Source organism: Plectropomus leopardus, chromosome 3 (genome assembly GCF_026936395.1).
Source record: "Plectropomus leopardus strain MGB_pleo_1.0 chromosome 3, ASM2693639v1, whole genome shotgun sequence".
Lineage (NCBI taxonomy): Eukaryota > Metazoa > Chordata > Actinopteri > Perciformes > Serranidae > Plectropomus > Plectropomus leopardus.
In genome coordinates, this window is record NC_142178.1 from 126,769 (window position 1) to 138,031 (window position 11,263).

An 11,263-nucleotide genomic window follows, 5' to 3' on the forward strand; every position below is an offset into this window, starting at 1 on the left:
AATTCTCCTCCTCTCCAGCAAGGAGTTGTCTCATTTTTTTATTGTTTTATGTTAGACAAAAGATTTTTTTGTACTTTTGTATCTCTCTCAACCTGCCTTGTTGTGTGTTAATTTTCATTGTTCAATAAAAAAAATACTGAAGCAGTTAAATAAAAAAACATTTTCAAATAAATAACTTGGCAGGTGAGGAATTCCTATTTTAATAATTCTTTTTATTCCCACCACAACCACCCCTCCGACTTCCCACCCTCTTTGAAGTTGATAGAAAACAGCGTGTGTCTGCTGAGAAACCTATCCTATCAGGTGCATCGTGAAATCCCAGGCTGTGAACGCTACCAGGAGGCCACACTGCTCAACCAGGGCCCCACCCCCTCAAGCCAAAAGGGCGGCTGCTTCAGTTCTCGCAAGAGTAAAGGTCTGTGCCAGAATGTGAGATGTGGCTCTGTTTGTTCTATCAGGAGTAAAAATATTTGTAATCTTACTGTTGACTGTAGTGTCACACACACGAAACCGTTCTCACAGGAATGTTAACAATTTCCCCAACTGAAAAAAAAACTCACCCCCTCTCTCACTTGAGATAGAGGAGGTGAGAAAACAAACTATTATTATAAAAAGCACCCATGGTGTTTCTCTGTCCTCCTCGGAGGACAGAAGAGGAGAGCAGAGCAGAGCAGAGCAGAGCAGAGTTCCCACCAACCACACTCACCACTGTAAGTGCAATGAAAGCCCCACAAGCAAAAAAACAACATGTCTTATAAATTAATGAAGCGTAATCTGCCCTAAAGATGTGCAGAAGATGAAAATAAAGACTTAACAGAATACAGTTTATTTAGGTTACTCAGACACAGGCTGCACCGAAGAAACAAACACTGTGGAGTACTCTAAGTACTAAAGAGACAGCGACAACAAAAGATTAGCGACAATGCCAAAAAGATTAAAGGGAGGGTCATTTTATGCTATATTTTTTTAAATAAAGTGATAATGATATGCTGTTGATATTGTCAAGCATAGGCTATACATTGGATTGATTTATTAGAACCTGAAAGAGGCCTTTATAAAGTGTGCACTGTGCAGCTGTATCATCTGGGAAAAAACAGACGTATCAGATCACGACTGTATTATCAGATACTCAATATCAAATAACTCGGATCGGGGACAATAAAATGTGATCAGGACATCCCTACATCAGATAAGATTTTACTTTGAGATATAATAGAGAGAATGACTCAACTGTTTAATGAAAAAGCAAGTTGAGAAAGTAGTTGTTATGCAAGATATAGATGTGGTACTTATTGGGGAGCACACAAGAAATGTCTCAGATCACTTAGTAACATTCTGGATATCAACTTATTGGTTAGATAATGCTTTTCTGTATATTAAAATATTTTGTAGTTGTGTTAAACAGGAATATATCATAGCAACAAATTCTCAAAGTAATACCGTACAGGACAGTTATAATGTGTGTATACAAAAAGGTTAAATGAGCTATTGTGATCTTTGATTTGCTTTATTTGGCCCTCATACTTTGCATGTCACATTGCTGATTTCTGTGTGGTGGTGGCAACAACAGTGCTGTTGGGATCTAAGCAGGTGTTAGCTGGGTGGCTCAATTATGGCTGCTTTCCTCTTACTGTAAATGCTCTCTCTTCCTCCTGTTCTGACCCCCCACCCCCCCAACCCCTTCCCTCCTCTATTCTTCTGTCCTGTTTTGTGCTGGGCTACAGATGAGTGGTTTTCCAAAGGTGAGCTCTTTACCTCTGTATGATTGCAGTAACAGAGTAGCTGAGCTAAAAGGTCAGTGTAACTGTCTCAGCACTAACATGCATGCATCATGCATGTCAGTTTTTGGCAGTAGCATACTGTATATTTAACTAAACTAGAACAATTATACTAACAGTAAAAGTACCTGTGCAAAATAAAGGCATCATATTGAGTGTCTGTGTGTTTCTAAGGCAGTGATGTTTGATTCCAGGTAGGAAAGATGAGGATACAGCTGCAGACATAATAGACATTCCAAAGAGGACCACGCCGGCTAAAGGTAACACATTTATTGTTGTATCATACAGTAAAGACAAAAACTGAAAAGAAAATGAAAAAATGCATTGTTTAAAACATTGTCATTTGTCTGTCTCAAACCACCTTTAACCTCCTTTTGCCCATCTTCTTTATCTCTTCATGTCCCCGTTTCTTCTGCATCTTCCCATCAATCATTCCTGCTATTTGCACTTGCTTCTCCATGCTTTCCCACCTCCTCTTTCTTCCCGCTTTTCCACTCTCTTCTTCTGTCTCTCTTTCTTTTCTGCAGGCTATGAGCTGTTGTACCAGCCAGAGGTGGTCCGCATTTATACTTCACTGCTAAAGGAGTCCAAGAACCCCACTGTGCTGGAGGCCTCAGCTGGAGCCGTTCAGAACCTGTGCGCCGGCCGCTGGACTGTGAGAACCACTCTTTATTATTATTCTGTTCCAATTTACCAACACTCCCTTAGCTGAATAAACACAATAGTTGAAGAAACATTGTCCCAGATTGTGGTAACCTGAAGAAACATGAACATATGCATAAATCTTATTAAACTGAAAGATATTGAAATCCCCCTACTGACAACATATTGTTAAGAAAACCAATATGCAATATTAATAAAAAAGGAAAAGGTCCAAAAAAAGGAAAAGATGAGAAAGATATGGCTTTCTTCCATGCTCATGTGCTGCCTTGGCTGACCTTGGCATGTCAACCCAGCGCTGCAGCCGCTTACTTCTCTATTACATCAGGGCTACCTGCTTGAAGGTTAGTCTTCAACTGATGATGTTTTAAAGCAGTGGGCTCATCAACAGTTAAAGGTCCTTTGTTAATTTGCTGCAAGTGTTTTTCCATCACACATTCCAGGTAAATGTAGCACACCTGTTGGAGGTAAGCTGTTTGCAGAAGTGCCATTAAAGCCTTGTTTGCAGCTTCCCATCTAACATCTCACTTTGGCTGCTCTGCTTGTGCTCTTCTTTCCTGTGGTATCAGCAGACATGTTTTTATGAAGAATATCTGCTCAAAAAGGTCCACTAATTTGGTAATGAACAACTTTGATTTTCTTATAAATTCCTCTCAAAAATTCCTCTCCTGTTATTTTGTAATGTCCAAATTTTATTATGAAGCAGCAAAATAGAAAATCTTAGGTTTTCATCAACAGTAACTTATCACAAGTCCTTAACAGCTGAAAGAGATCATGAAATGGAGAAATAAAAACAATATCTGAAAGTCATCTAACATCTAACTCGATGAAATTTGGGTTTATTTATTAATCCAGAGTTGGTGTTTGCTGGAATAGTGAACTAAATAACTGGATGACTGAGAAGACTACCTAAGACGGTTCCGATGAGTTTCATTACGTTTCTGTTGCGTTTGAATAAAGTGTGTTTTGCCATGAGTTTAAAGGCAGTTAAGCTAACCTTAGTGTTTGGCGCATCAATTTGCATTTGTATTTTCCCTTTCAATAGAAAAAAGGTGTAAAAGATAGGCTAAAACAGAATTCTCAAACTAGTGAACGTGACAAATTTACAGCCCCACTGATGTTTGTTTTCTCCATACCAACTAACACGGCCTCCATTTTGTTTTGTACTAAATGACCATGACAAACAGTTCAATGTGCTTTCTTTTCATTGTCCCAAACCCCTTTCCAAAGTGCTTACTCAGATAATGATAATGTGACTCTTCATATTTGGGATGTCCATACTTACAACTAAGCTGACCTTGATTATCAACACATTACTGCAGAGGAAAAAATTAATGTCATCTCCTGGGGTAAAAGAGGCAAGTCACATTTTGAATGACACTTTACCTATGAGGTTAAAGCCTGTTTCACACAGCATGCGTCAAAAGTGCGCCTCGCTGAGCAGCAGCGTGTTTCAGGCTTGTGGTGTTCACACATGCAGCATTGCTACAGTGTGGCTGCTGCATCACGGCCTGCAGAGATTAGTACTGTATTTCCCATGGATGTATTATAGTGAAGTCTGGATATAGACATGAGGGAGGGGTCTCGCTCATTCCATGCAGTTTGGATACTTCCATGGGGGTGGGGGTGGGGCCTTGTTCATTTCTATGAGAGCTGCTCAATGGTGCATGCCAAGCCCCCAGAAAGTGCGCCATGCGTTGATGGCGTTTATCTGCCACATGTGCCACTGCGCTGCTCTCGTAGAAATGACCCAGCGAGGCCCCGCCCCCATGGCTGTATCCAGACTTCACTATAATACATCTATGGGAAATACAGTACTAATTTCTACCGGCCGTGACACAGCAGCCACGTTGCAACAACCCTGCATGTGTGAACACCACAAGCATGAAACACGCTGCTGCTCATCGAGGCTAACGTCTTGCACTCAAACGCACTGTGTGAAACGGGCCTAAGGCTTCTGCAGCGGCCCAGGTTCGAGTCGGGACTGTGGCCCTGTGCTGCGTGTCATTCCCCCCTCTCTCTCCCACCTTTCCTGTCTCTCTCACACTATCTTATAAATAAAGGGAAATGCCCCAAAAAAGTAACTTTAAAAAAAGACTGCTACACAGATGATTTAAGAATAAAATAATCTTGGGAGTTTGAGTTCTAGTTTGAAAGTCCATTTCATGTGGGAAAGACATCACATGTACCTTCCTCCAATATAAATGCATGTGAAAATTAAGGCTCGTTAACCCAAGGTTACTCACGAAGATATTCTGTCTAAATGTATGACTGTTTTAATTCAGATTTGATCAATATTGTTGTTCAGTGAACTTTTATATGGATATACTTGAGAGTAGATTCAGATGATACAAATAATCAGTTCCCATGTGAAAATTGACATTTAAATGTTAGTTTGTATGTAATAGTGTAAAGGGCACTTATAAAACAGTTGTGTGTCAATTTAGGGGTGCACCTTTGCCATGTGTCATCGAGCATTTGAATTGGGCTGCATCACAAAATTAGAGCAGAAACTGTACAGCATTCTATCAAAGGTAGAGTAGTTTGTCCCCTGATTTCAATGAGAAAAAATGTGTTTTTGTTTAGTACGGGAGATACATTCGTGCCTTGCTGCGCCAGGAGAAGGGGCTACCCATGATGACAGAGCTACTGGCCCACGGCAATGACCGCGTTGTTCGCGCCATGTCTGGAGCCCTCCGCAACCTGGCCATTGACTCACGCAACAGAGATCTACTAGGTGTGACCTGGAGCACTCTGTGTAACTCAATGAGTCGTACTATCATAAGGCTTTATTTTATCAAAAGGATAGTGTCAGTATTTAGGTGTAATTGAATTTTTTCTTTGGACTTGTGTGTTGTCAGGAAAACATGCAGTGCCTCACCTTGTTGCCAACCTGCCTGGCGGTGGTCAGAGTCAGCCAGTGCGAGCGCTGTCAGAGGAGACTGTGGTGTCTGTATTGAGCACACTTCATGAGGTGTTGGGCTCCAGCCTGGATGCAGCCAAGACCCTCAGAGCCTCACAGGGAATTGAGAGACTGGTGCTCATTAACAAGGATGGGTAGGAGTTAATTTCTGAGTTTTTTTCTGTCCATGTCTACATGTTTGTTGCAAGTGAAATTCTTACAAGTCCCATCTTCTTTTTAACACTGCCTGTCCACTGGGATGACCAGTAATCGTTCTGAGCGAGAGGTGCGTGGGGCTGGCCTGGTGCTGCAGACAGTGTGGGGTTATAAGGAGCTGCGGCGCACGTTAGAGAAGGACGGCTGGAAGAAGACTGACTTCATGGTCAACCTTACCCCTCCTAACAACAACACCAGGGCCAATGGGGGATATGAGGACAGCACTATGCCACTCATAGACAAAGGTTAGGAAGCAAAATGTTAACACATGCATGTTAAGTGCACTGTTCTGCAAGGCCAAATATCTAAGTTTGATTAGTGAATGCAAGTGGTCAGTGCCTTCCACCTTTAACTCTCCTGTCCAGTTGAAGTATAGTTAGTATTTGTAGCATTACTACTACTTTGTTTTGTTGATACTAACAGAATTGCTTTTATGTTTGTTTGTTTTTTTTCTTAAATTTTGACACATATTGAGTCATGTCTGGGTTATTGTTTTACTTTGCACACAGGTTCAATTAGGTTTCCTTTAAAGACATAATTAAATTTGGAGGTTGGACTTTCCATAGCCCTTTTAGGTTGTGTATTGTTTTTGACGACACAAGTCTAGTATTTTACTTTCACCTCACTCGACTACTACTTTCACTTCAATTTATATTCTCCCGATTTAACTGTGGCAGTATTAAGGAGAAGCAACACTTGTTGCGGTTTATGCTATGTTTCTATGCCATTCATGACAAGTTGTTCATTTAAAATGACAACAGGCTGATTGTCGACTTTGGAGAATTAAATTAATTCTTGTATGTTTGCCTCAGCCTGCCTGGTCTGCTTCAAGTCTTTTAAGGGTTTACCACAATGAGGCATTTTTGGTTAGCCCAACCAGGGTTGTCAGTCACCATGTTTTTGTTAAAATATCTCTTTAATATACTCAAAAGGTCTTTTAAGCTTTTAAAACCCCACTCATCATCACACAGCAATGTAACATAAATTATACATTTGCAAATTCTATCTGGCTCATGTCTGAAACTCTCACAAAACACACACACACACATATAAACTCCTTTGTCTTTGGCAATTGATGATGTGGCTGTTAACACTGCTTCTCTGAGGGAACAAAAACCTGAAACATGACATTGCAGTGGTCATTGTTCTTGTGTCTTTAACACATAGGGGGCAAACAGGACCGGGAAATGATTCCAATGAATGACCTGGGGCCAGGCAAGTGTTACAACAGAAAATACACACAAGGTTTTTATACTGGCATATATACCAGATGAAACTTAGCAATGAACAGGTTTTTGTTTTTTTTTTTTGAGATCTTTGCATTACACACTCACACACACACTTGAGGCCTGTACCTCAAAGCAGGAATTGGTGTTAGTGAGGTAACTTAGGGTTTAACTCTGGGTTTTTAGTACAACAAAGCTGGTTCACTTTTTACCAGAATAAATCACTGTGGTAACCTGTGCGTAACAGCTGACCTACTCTGCAGCAGATGAACTTCAGAGTATCGGATCACAACCAGGCATACCCAGACCACTGACCAATCAGATCACTTGATAGAAAAGATTCCAACAAGACAAAGTCCTGGGTTACCCGTAAAAAGAGTGTGTTTATAGAGCAGTGGAAATTATTTAATCATTCTAGACTTTTTATTTTCACTCTGCTTTCAAAACAGAGCTTCTAAAATACAGACATTGTTTACAACATTAAACACAGACAGATGATTTTAACAGTATGATATTTGTAGTAGTAATAGTTGATATTCGATCCTGCAGTGACAGCTGACAGTGTGGTCTATTTAACACTCTGATTCCATCATGTCAGCTCAGAATAACATGAGACACCTGTGTGATGAAAACTGGAAATAAAAACCAAAGATTGTCTTTTAAATAATCCACACTGTTAATTGACTTCTGTGATTGTAAATTCAGCATTTGTTCAGATAAACTTCATCATTCATTCTCTAGTTTTCCAGTTTTTGCTTAGGTAGCAGAAACACTAAACATTAAAAAAAAAACTAATAGGGCGCCCGTCAGCTTGGTGGATAGAGCGGGCGCCCCATGTACAGAGGCTGTGTCCTCACCGCAGCGGCCGTAGGTTCGATTCAAGCCTCGGCCCTTTACTGCATGTCGCCCCCTCTCTTTCTCTCCCGCCTTCACGCTTAACCTTTCCGATCCAATTAAAGGCAAAAAAGCCATAAAAAATCTTTAAAAAAACAACTAAAAAACAACAACTTAAAAGTGAAGCTAGAGTTGTTTCTTAATCATCCAACTAAATAACAAGAAATACTCTGTTCTTAAGACATAATAAAAATTATTAAACATAACTGAAGAATATCAACATATCCTGCATATGTTGAACTGACTTTGGAGTACAGGCTTCTGGTTTAACATGTTCTTCCTCATCAGATGCCTATTCCACACTGGACCAGAGAGGGAGAGGACACACTCTGGATAACACACTTGAACCTGCTGACAAAGATGCATCACAGGTAAAAATTGGCAACATTTACACGTGTGAGCACACACGCACATTCACATACAAACTCTCCTACACTCGTCCTTCATCCAATTACTTACCTTGTTGTGTGCCATCACAAAGTTAGAAAGTGCTTTTTATCCTGGGTTTATTGCACATCATCACTTAGCTGAAAAGATTTAAATGGTTGGACATATGAAACTGGTTAACCATGTGCTACACACACAGAGAGACAAATACACACACACCTTTTGAGGTTCCAGATTTTAGGATGATACACAGGGCATTATACTCACTAACTGTGGGAAATATTTCCTTGTCAGCAGACGTGCTGTCACACTCACAGACAGCATGTTGATGCATGTGTTGTTTAAGCACAGTGGTTGATCTGTCTTTTTTTATTGGTGCTCGTTTTTGACCCCTGAAACATGAACTAACATTTAACTGACCTTTTGTAACCCTTCTTTCTTCTCTCATCTGATGATGAGATCTCATCACTTTCTCTTGCTGTTCCTTTGCCCTTCATCTCTCTTTTCCCTGTTTTGTGTCTCTTTACCTTCCCCTTGGATTTTAACTTTTAACCCCTTTGTTTCTGTATTTGCACCCTCATTGATGTGTTCTGACTTTCTGTTTGTGATCTTCGATGTCTCTCTCCTTCTCTCTCTTCCTCTATAACTGTCACACACTTCTACTCTCTTTCTTTTTGTCTCTCTCTCTCAGGGAGGGATTTATGGGGAGAAGCAGGCCTCTTTGCCTCTGATGGATTCTTACGATGGTTAGGCTACACCCACTGTCACACTGCATGTCAGGGCATGGTATGTGTGTCCCAATGGCTGCTCTCCTCAACTCACTGCATGGCCTTATATCTTAGTTGTGTATTAATAGCTGTGATTTTGAGTGTGTTTAAAAATGACTAGTGTTTTCAGTGAGCTGCCATTGTACTGTATTTGGACTGATCTGTGCTCGCCCTGCTGGTAAAAAAAAAAAAGTCAGTGATTTTTGTTCTCCTGAGATTTTTTTCTCTTTGTACAGTATGTGTAATTGTTGTTGATGTGTGATAACTTTGTTGCCAGCAGACATTATTTTGTACTGTATTTTCTACTTTTTTTTCCCATTGAAGCCCCTGCTGTGAATATGAATTTTTATAGTGCAATTCTTCTTGTCTGGGCATGAATGCCTCACACTGGCTGCTCCTCCCTTAAAAGCAAACTCACTCTCTTGTGCCTCTTCTTCTATTGCAGAAAAACTGATTGTGTGCATCACAAGACGACAGCCTCCTCCTGCCTACTGCCCATGCTGAGCTGACAATGGGGGACTACTACACAACAATGGGATGAAACTCCATCCTTTACACTTAACTCTTCTGTCCCTTTTACTCTTTTGCAGCTTCTCCTGTCTCTTTCCCTTTGTTGCATTCCTTTGTTGCAGCTAACAAACTAATGAAATGACACAGACTAACTGATGTGGCTCCCTGTGGACAGCCAGAAGAGACACTATGACCACTTTGTGCTCTGCAATTCCCTCAACTCCATAATGCTAACTAATCAATCAGATACCACTGGCCACAACACTACACACCCACACTACACTACAACTTGCCTGTACAACCCTAATTCTCCCTTTGCCAAAAATCAAAGACTATGGCTTCATCTGAGAACATTTATATGTTGGGATCAGAACTGGACACTTTTTGGTGAAATTTTACATAAATGGCTATTACTGTTTTGAAGAAATTTGAGAAAATGTGGTTTTGTTTCTCTCTGATGGTTAAATACGAGAAAAAATGATTTCCTTCCACTGAGAACCAAATTTTAATTATTTAATCAGATATGCATTTATGCTCCTGCTTGTGTTTTGGTAGTGGTTGCTCCTCTTCTACCTTGGCTCTGTACCACAGTAATGTGCATGTGCCAAATGAAACTGCTACTGCTTTGGCTGTCAATACATAATACAAGAAATTCATACACTCAGACTTTTATTACAGCTACATAGAAAACTGACAACTGCTTTGTTTTGTGTGCAGCTTGTGTCAGTGATAGTCCTTCAACAGGATGCACAGGGATTCAGCATTTTCTGTATTTGATTGTGATCCATAGATATAAACAGGTGGAGGTCCCAATATGGATATTCTTGCAGAAAGAAAAAGACTAGTTTTTCTTCATCTCATTTGAATGGATAATACAGTATATGTTTCTAAAGTGATGTTTCTGTTAAATGTAAGCAGCGCCATAACTTTGTAATTCTTGGAAGATATCACAGTGAGGTGCATTTTCTTGTATCTGCAGGTCTGTTATCTCATGAATGTACATACAAGTCTGCATCTGTCTACATCTGTGTTGGATAATTGGAGTGTCTCACTAATTCAGGATAGGTCTAATGGTTGAGCCCAACATGACATCGGAAACCAATCAAGTTTTGCTTAGTAGTCTATTGGTGGGGAGCACTGTATATGGAATTCATCTGTTTTCTATTTTTCACAAAAATGAAATGTGTGAGCTTGTATGCATGTAAGACCTGACTCCTGTTATTGGAATCGGTTTGTTTTATAAGGTATAAGACTCTTTAAATCCATGTAATTTACTGCTTCACAAACCCATAGCCAACTTGGCTTGAAGGTGACAGAACATGGATGTTTTTCTTAAGTACAGTGCTGGTTCTGTAGAGGATTGCATATAGGTATTCTTAGTGCAGAGTGAGATCTAGATACTTACTGACTTGATTAAAAGGAGCACTAGGGGGCACAATGTGTGTTTTTCTTCTTCCATTAATATTTTTGTAACAAGTTGCCTTCAGGAGATGACTGACTAAAAGAAGAGAAAGAGGAGAGCGTGGATTTGTGATAGAAAAAGGTCTGTGTAAGGAGATGTAGACTGGATTTTGAAATTAAGTGGAGAAAAAAGCACATTTAAACTATATATACAAGAGAATATTTGTTGATTTAAAGGTTTTGTGTAATTCCTTTTATATTGATTTGGGTTCTATTATTTTGGGTGCTCTAGGAGAACGCATATGCAATCAGTTTTCATATTTTGATCTTAATTAAATGATACTATCCTCCAAGACAGTCATAAGATACTGGAACACTAATAGGAAAAAAATGATTTTTGACTACACCTTAATCTCTTTGCCTTGGCTCTTAAAGTTGCACATTCTCATTATAAATGAATTATGTAACTAGCAATACTGTTTTTATTAATAAAAATGTGTCTAAGCCTCAGTTTTCTTTGTT

The 11,263-nt window shown here is 39.8% G+C and overlaps 1 protein-coding gene across 9 annotated transcripts in view; it reads left to right on the forward strand.

The window, feature by feature from the left end:
* Window positions 1-11,251, forward strand: part of ctnnd1 (catenin (cadherin-associated protein), delta 1) — an 87,526-nt gene extending 76,275 nt beyond the window's left edge. For 4 of the 9 annotated variants that reach the window (XM_088075302.1, XM_042485091.2, XM_042485096.2 and 1 more), the window contains 11 exons: window positions 259-415; window positions 1,725-1,742; window positions 1,973-2,038; window positions 2,306-2,433; window positions 5,025-5,175; window positions 5,300-5,495; window positions 5,608-5,801; window positions 6,724-6,771; window positions 7,965-8,047; window positions 8,755-8,809; window positions 9,276-11,251. In XM_088075302.1, the coding sequence (XP_087931428.1) occupies window positions 259-415; window positions 1,725-1,742; window positions 1,973-2,038; window positions 2,306-2,433; window positions 5,025-5,175; window positions 5,300-5,495; window positions 5,608-5,801; window positions 6,724-6,771; window positions 7,965-8,047; window positions 8,755-8,809; window positions 9,276-9,334 (1,155 nt within the window). In that variant the 3' untranslated portion in view covers window positions 9,335-11,251. Of the gene's footprint in view, window positions 1-258; window positions 416-1,724; window positions 1,743-1,972; window positions 2,039-2,305; window positions 2,434-5,024; window positions 5,176-5,299; window positions 5,496-5,607; window positions 5,802-6,723; window positions 6,772-7,964; window positions 8,048-8,754; window positions 8,850-9,275 lie in introns of all 9 variants that reach the window. The other 5 variants (XM_088075303.1, XM_042485095.2, XM_042485094.2 and 2 more) reach the window with 5 other exon arrangements.
* The last annotated feature ends 12 nt before the right edge of the window (window positions 11,252-11,263 follow it).